This window comes from Periplaneta americana, chromosome 14, assembly GCF_040183065.1.
Source record: "Periplaneta americana isolate PAMFEO1 chromosome 14, P.americana_PAMFEO1_priV1, whole genome shotgun sequence".
Taxonomy (NCBI): domain Eukaryota; kingdom Metazoa; phylum Arthropoda; class Insecta; order Blattodea; family Blattidae; genus Periplaneta; species Periplaneta americana.
In genome coordinates this window covers 54,304,317-54,312,764 of record NC_091130.1, presented here as the reverse complement: position 1 = coordinate 54,312,764, position 8,448 = coordinate 54,304,317, and the positions used below count along the sequence as shown (strand labels likewise).

The 8,448-nt window shown below is 34.1% G+C and overlaps 1 protein-coding gene across 1 annotated transcript in view; it reads right to left on the bottom strand.

Annotated features, from left to right (window-relative positions):
* Positions 1–222: 222 nt before the first annotated feature.
* Positions 223–8,448, bottom strand: part of Bulli (regulator of MON1-CCZ1 complex protein bulli) — a 29,105-nt gene continuing 20,879 nt past the window's right edge. The window contains exons 13-15 of the mRNA XM_069845271.1: positions 7,254–7,393; positions 3,539–3,693; positions 223–1,183 (exon numbers count right to left, since the gene is read on the bottom strand). Of these exons, the coding sequence (XP_069701372.1) occupies positions 1,110–1,183; positions 3,539–3,693; positions 7,254–7,393 (369 nt within the window). The 3' untranslated portion in view covers positions 223–1,109. The remainder of the gene's footprint in view (positions 1,184–3,538; positions 3,694–7,253; positions 7,394–8,448) is intronic.

Below are 8,448 nucleotides of genomic sequence, written 5' to 3'. Positions count from 1 at the left end.
CAAATTAATGTGAAGAAAAAAAATTAACGAATATTGTGTAGAATTATCACCTTTTGTATGACAAAACATAAAACACAAAAGTATTGTTCGGTTCGATTCCACTAGATGTAAGCTGCAGCAGACTTTTCATTTTGATCTGGTTTGATTCCAGTAAGTGGGAGCAGGCCTTTGCAGTATATCAGCTGGAAAATCTGTGAGGGTTCAACACGAGAGTTCACATTACCCATACAACTCATCAAGTATGCACACCTTGCACTAATTGTTTTCTGGGAACATCACTTCCTGATTTGGTGACACTGTGTGACCTTCACATTTATAAAATTTGACAACTCCAGATTTTTTCTTATGAGAATATTTGAAAGAAAGGATTTTTTTTCCTATACAGAATAATAATAATAAAGAGTTGACAAAATTCGATATGAATGTGGCAACACTGGTCCAGAGTTACAGGGTCATGTCATGGTGTGTTTTTGTGAGCAACTGCAGCAGTGCTTCACAACTGGAAAAGCTCAGCTGAAGGATACATTTTTGAAAAGTAATTTCAATTACGTATAAAAAGCAAATTCTGAAGTTTACATAAGCTGTTAAGTCGTTGAAATACAGATCTGATTCATTTCATAACATTTATTTCATTTTAAAAGTAGTTCATTTCAAATTTCCGACCTTGTATAATAGTATACAAGTGTAAATATGTAGACTGGTAAGGTACCTTCTCCTTCACTCATCAATGCGGAGTTGTAATCATTTGATATATTTGTATGTACCAATATACTTGTGATATATCACTCACAACAAAATATTTAATGACAATTCTATCAAAAGAGGGTTTTCCCGACAAAGTTGATACTAAAAATTTATATTGGAATTGTTCCACATCTGCACCTAACTCAGCGACCAAAATCTTATAATAAATCATATTCAGTGGTAAAGAAGGGGAGACATGTCTTAAATTTTGGATAAGGAATTTTAAGTTTTTAGAATAGGGAAGAAAATATTTCTTTATCACAACCTGCCAGGTAGTGCAAATACCAGTATATATGCAGCACGTAAGTTCGTGCCAGTCCAGTATTCTTTTTAGATATATGACAATTATAGCAGTTTTCATTACACTACAATGTTGTATTGTTGTCATTGTTGTTGAATAGTGTCTGATAGTGCTTCACGTATGTTTCACAATGTTCACCTGAAACAACAAAAATAAAATAAATTTATAGGATTGCAGTCCATCTTGTTGTAGTAAAAGAGTGACCATTTCATTAATTAATCAATATTATAATCCATAGTTTCTGGTCTGATTTCTATATTTTATGATGTGAGAAGTAAGTTGAAAGCATAAATTATTGCAAACAACTGGTTAGTTTTTTGTGTAGTTATATCCAATATTCTGTCTATTGAATGTCCTAGCTAAGTGTTTATATCAAATATCTTACTATAATAATACCGGACAGCTAGCAGTCCTGCGTGCAAATGATGCTGGTGCTGCTACCTAGGTGACCGGTGTGGCAAAACAAGCTGTAATCAACTGCAATGTATATTGTTGCTGGGCTAGTTAATAGTTTTATTAATTAGTGCTGTGTTAAAATGTCAGGGTGTATATGTGCTGTTTATTATTGCTACAATTACAGCATTACAAATTGCTCCAAATCATACTTTCGATTTCCGAGGGATCATAAAACGCAAGTCAAGAAAATTCTTTAGTAGGCCTAAAGCCTTCGTCTCTGTGTTGATATTACAATAAAAATTAGGTTTTCTTATTTAGGCCTAAAAAATGAATAGAAGTTAAAATGTATTGGAAATTGTAATTTTTAGCAAATTAAGTTTTATTGTTGTCCCCATGCCTTTACTAATTATTACAAGCATCTGATTATAAAATGTCATTAGCTTTTGCTATAACGACAGCTAATAAATACTATACTATACTATACTTACTACAGTGTACTATCAATTTTATCTTTGTAGTTGTCAGCAATGGGTATATAAAAGGGTTATTGTAAATTCTTTCTTATTAATGTCACAGTTAATTTTGTCTCACTAAAGCAAAGAAAAAATATGTACCAGTAACAATTACAGAAAATAATACGAAGTATGCAATATTTCTCATAATATGCAGCTTTGATATAAAAATGTTACATTAAATACTATTCAACATTTCTTAAGTGTCTTGTATATTATTCCACATTAGTACCTCACGTTTTAAACAGTAGTCTGATTCCCGCTATGTTGTTGTTGTTTTCTAATGCCAGGCGTTTGACAATAAAGTCATTTGACCTCTTGCACTCAAATATTTTTCAAAGATATTATCATGGCCAGCCACTGAAGTACAGATTTTGAGGTGTTCCGAATCCATTTCTTGGTTTGAGATGCACAATAGGCAGTTAGGGGACTGATTCCAATTCTATGCAGGTGAAAATGGCAAGTTGTAGCCGATTTAAGTGAACACCATATTTTAACGTTTTGGTGGCTACTTCATTCACACACAACCCCCAGAATGTCTGGAGGACCACATCTGCTGTTGGTTGACAGGTCCATTGGACCTAGCTGGGAGATCTTGTTGATCACCAGCTTTCCCTCCTTAAGCCACTGAAGGACGATTTTAGTGCCATAGCAGGTCAACACTAGGAACAGAAAAGTAGAAAGAGGAGGAAGGAAAGGGAAATGAAACCCTAGGCCTCGAATGCTCTAATGCCATCAGGGTCGAAAAAAGTAAGAGTTCAGTCAGAGGACTGGATAGGAAAGGGTAAAGAGGGAGTTAGGTATTGAATAGAGGAAAATTATACCAAATTCAGTCATTAACTCATCAAGCTGACCAGTGCTAATTGATGAGTAGCCCCTCCCTTTAGTTTCAGCTCGTAAAATTAATGCTCACTAATAGCTGCACCACGGGAAGGTAGGGATGGGACATTGGGTATTTGTCCAGGTTGATTCCCGCTATGTTAATATTTGTATTTGTGGATGTAATTTCACATCGCTCCACTAGATGTCAGGTCCACGATATTTCGCACTCACATCAATGCTGCTAGTGTACAGCTGTCCGGTATTATTATAGTAAGGTATTTGTTTATATGCTAGCTTAGGTTTCTGGAGATCTGGTGTACAACTTTCGAAGCTGATTATAGGTTTTCAGTCGCAAAGGAAATACTTATACATCAACTTAAAATACAGTAGATTCAAATACCATTTTATGCCAAGTCATTAACATTCTTTATTTACCAACTCTGAACAAGTTCTGGAACTTATAGTCTATTATGCCAAAATATTATACAATATTACTGCCAGTATTACATCTTGTAAGACTCAAATGTATTCTTTAGCCAGTCAACTGATTTTACCTTTCAAAACATACCAGATTTTGAACACCAGAAGATCATGTGGTATTTGTGATAAATACTTCAGTGTTTCATTATAATCTCATAAACTATCAAACACTGTTAAATAAAAATCTGAAAAATGACACTTTGTGTCTTTTTGATTATGAGAAATTAAACGTGCTTTGAAGGAATTTTAATGAGCGAATAAACATAGATTTACAGTAACTCACCCTTTCCAAACGTAGTGCTACCTTTAAGCCTTTGGTTTCTTTGTTCAAAAAACTTGAATACTGCATAAAATATTGTTGAATCTCCAGTAGATTTTGCTGCTTCTAAGAATTTTCTAGCCGAAACTTGGTCAACTACACCAACACTGCGCACAAACCTGCCATTAAAAATAATTATAAAACTGCAAATAAAACTGTTGAAAATCATGTTATCAGTAAAATAATTATATTTGTCGGTTTCTAGGTTACCAAAATCAGGAGAGAAATATAACATTTCCTCCATAGGAAGAGAAAATAGTATTACCCCCTAAGAGAAAGAAATATAGCGTAACAATGAAACATCAATCATCATTGCTATGATATTTCCTTTGCATGTGTGTATATGAGCTCAATAAAATAGCTCCAGCAAATTTCAATACTAAGAATTTCAGAAATAAAATGCGATAATTTACTCCCATCATGGAAAAAATAATATATACAGCATGGGACAGAAACACGATTTTTTTTTCCTCAGTACATTTGTATCCTTTAGGATAAATCCCTTGGGCTACAATTCATATACCTCGGAAAAAATCATGAGTTTCTCTCCCTTAATGTGTAATAAACTATTGTTACATATTCCACTACAGAACCTTTATGAACAATACTGTTAGTTGGATTTTAATAAAAGGTTTATCTGATTACATAATTACAATACTTCACTCGTAGTTCATGGTCAAGTGGTTCTCATGTTTGCCTTAAAACCCGAAATTCGTATGTTCAAACCTTGTCAAGGATGATAAATTTAAAAGGGCATTAATTCTGCGTATGACAGTTGTTGAACAGAAAGTACAGTTGAGAGTCTCATATCACATATTTATGGCAGTAAAGAAATCCTGTCCCTGAATGAGAGGACTGCAGGCATAATTTATTAGCAGTTTTCTCACCAGTGTCACCATTTCATTGTGCTAATCATTATCCTTATCACTGATAGCAAACAATTCTGTATTCTATGTTAGAAGATGTGGTACTCAACTCTGCCAGGCGGCAGAATTCCAGTACGATCTTACTTGATCACTTCTGGATGCATTAGTGAACACTAACAATTAATTATCATTCCATGAAGTCTGAGATCACATTAAAATTGTTATAATACAGTCATAAATAAATATGTTATGGGTTAATTCAAGAGTTCTTCTAAATCAATTAAACATAGAGTTAATACCATCTTAATAATTCAGGATTCAAATTCAGAAGTTATAATAATAATTTACACGAAGGATTTATAAAATTTGGGCCTCTAAGCTAGCCTCTGTTTTAGGCCCTGCTGTTATTTATAATAATAATAATAATAATAATAATAATAATAATAATAATAATAATAATAATTATTATTATTATTATTATTATTATTATTAAGCTTTCTCACTTCTATCCCTTTAGTGTCTCATTTTTGTGTGGTTCCCCTGGTCTTGCGGTCCATAGTTTGTAGCAAAGGATAGCCTAGTAGTAAATTCGTCAATTGATGCTAAATGTATAGGGTATTTAGAAGTCAGTTCAAACATTAAACTGCTATAAATATTATAATATTTGAGATAGGGGGAAAAAAAAAAAACATCACAGTGTTGGGCAAACAACAGGGTTTACAAAACATTCAGTAGATATCTGCTGTTCTCTTGTTCAACGTACAGCATTCTGTATGCGACACTATTTACAGCATTTTGCAGATAATGTTTTGGAATATTGGCAATTTCTTGCGAGATGGCATCTTTCAATTGCAGTAGGGTTGTTGGATGTGTCAGGAAAATCGTTCTTTAAGGTAACCTCACAACGAAAAGTAGGCCGGATTGAAATTTGGAAATTGCGGAGGCCACATTGTTGGAAAGTGCCTACTGATGACACGATCGCCAAACATCTGCGTAATTAATTGCTTTGAAGGAATAAAAATGTGAGGTGGAGCGCCATCTTGCATGAATATTATGTTTTCCATATTGTGATTCCTCAGTCTAGGGATGACGAAGTTCTGTAACATGCTATAGTAGCGCTCCCTGTTTACTGTAACAGTCTGTCTTATTCCACTATTGTCCACACCTGTGGAGTAACAGTAGCGTGTCTGGCCGGGAAACCAAGTGGTCCGAGTTCGATTCTCAAGTCAGGGCGATTCTCAGTCAGGTTGTGGTTTTTGCCGGGGTTTTCCCTCAATCCAATATGAGCAAATGTTGGGTAACTTTCGGTGCTGGATCCCAGACTCATTTCACTGGCATTATCACTTTCATCTCATTCAGACGCTAAATAACCTAAGATGTTGATAAAGCATCGTAAAATAACCTACTAAAAATGGTGGAGTTGACACATGTAATTGAGGTTCGTTTGCCGACCAAATTCATCAGTAGGCTCTTTCCAACAATGTGGCCACCGCAATCTCCAGATTTCAATCCGGCCGATTTTTGGTTATGGAGTTACCTTAAAGAACAAGTTTTTCTGACACATCCAACAACCTTACTGCAACTGAAAGATGCCATCTCGCAAGAAGTCGCCAATATTCCAAGACAATATCTGCAAAATGCTGTGCATAGTGTCACAGACTGAATGCTGTACATTGAACAAGAAAACAGCGGACATCTTCCCAGTGTTCTGTAAACCCTGTTGTTTGCCCAACACTGTGATGTTTTTGTTTTTTCCCTATCTCAAATATTATAATATTAATTATAGTGGTTTAATGTTTGAATTGACTTTTGAAATACCCTATATAATAAATGTAATCTTCGTGCCAATGGAACCATTGTCAATGAATTATTGTAGAAAAACTTGAAAGTTGAAAATCTCACATTTCAAGGCATATTTAATAGCATTATAGGTGCAGATTTTTGAAATCATCTTAATACCAATAGGGGCGTGCAATAGAGTCACAGTTAAGACATTACACTATAAACCAGATCGCAGGGTGAAAATGTAATACGGTAAATGCCAGTAGGTGAAGTTATCCCCACCCACATGAAATGTGCATTCGACACAACACTAGCCTATCACGTAGAGTGTGTGTTGAGCTTGTAGGGGAAATGTGGAAAAGGGTCGTGAGCGGAGCTTAGCGTTCGCCGTATTACGTTTTTACCAATCGCGGGTTCGATTCCCAATGGGGTCGTGGATCCTTCTATTGTACTATGGTCTAGGGTTCATTCAGCCTCTAATTGAAATGAGAATCAGGACATTTTCTATGAGGGCTAAGCACCCAGCATATAGTACTAATACTCAGTGTTGATTGCTTCATGAGGTGGGAGCCTTAAATCCCCTTTTGGGACCTGTAATGGGACAGTTTTTTATAGTATAAATGAACATGCAACTGTGTAAGAGGAATTTTATAATCAATAGAACAACTTCTACATGCATTTTCAATCGAGAAGGTTAAATTTACTCCTTAAAATTATAGTACACTGCTTATTTTTAAGTTATACTGGACAATTATAATAGAGATAGAACATATTTCGCAATCTACACTACCGGTCAAAAGTTTTTGATCAGCTATGAAAACAACTATATACTTTATTTCAATGTACAAACACATCGGAAAAACTCAACAGACCAACAAAATAAATATTTTCTCTCTTTAGCATTATGATATGATAGAATATTCAAAACGAAATCCCTGTTTTAATCACAAATCCATAGTTGTGACAGGTGATCGAAAACTTGCGACCGGTAGTGTATATGTATAAACATTAGTAAGCACTGAGTGCGATACCTAAGAGCAGGTAAAATTTGTTGTTTGGACAATAACACCTCTATGATTTCTTCAGTGGCAGTGGATAACCGTTTTAACATGTCAAGTGCCAATTGATGTGCAGCTGGATACAGATTTTCCAGTGACAAAAGCAAGCATGCCTGAAACAACGTTATACATTATTATGTTAATATAGTACTGTTGTTATAATTTTTAATTTAGCGAGGCTTTGAATATTGCAGAAGATATTCAGCATCTAAATTCAACATGTTGATCTCATAAATAACTGTGATCTCAGTGAAAATGGTACAATTGTTTAAAATTAAATAACATAATTATTACATAGGATGATATAATATAAATTGCAACATTCACAAAACGAAAAAAAAAAAAAATTACATAAAGACAGTAAAACATAATGGTATGGAGATTGTTTCAGTACAACAGATTGAACATTTTTATTCCATTTTTGATTTACTGAATGCACTATCTATGTTATAAATTTAATTAAATAATGTATTAACATAGAGGTCCACAAATTGACATCTGGCTAAGAGAGTTAAAATCCTTAGCATGGCTTTCTCCAAAAAAGAAATAAAGCTGGGAGGCTCATGACATAGATTTACATAGTTAAACACTAATGATGTCAAATATGTTGCTCTATAAACATTGTAACTCATGAAGTGCATGTCTTTTATTCTAGAACAGATGGGCAAATAGACTAGTATCTTTCATGGGTAGATAGTTGTTCTGCCATCTATTATCAGATCCATGGACATATCACAGAAGCAATATGATTTTACCATATAGCCTATTTGCAATATTATTGATAGTAGTTACCAAGTGGCGGCTGGTGACCGAAATCCTTATAATTATTATAAATATAACTACAGTCAACTTCGCGGTAATTAATGCACGAACTTCCTCGAAATACCGAAAATTGCGAATTATTCGCATTTTGTTATTATTATTTAAAGTCCAGTAAAATTTACTCTAACAGATTCAATTACTAATATACAGTTCAAAATAAAATGCAAAATGTTAAACAGTGCAAACTATTTTGAAACATTATAATAGTATACAGAGGCATAGAATCTTAAAACAAGAAACACAAGTTTTACAAAATATCATAAGACATTAGTTTAGTTATTTTGAAGACTGTTCATTTTTTCTGATTTTAGATTGCAAATTTCCCTAAGAGGAAGGGAGAGAAAGC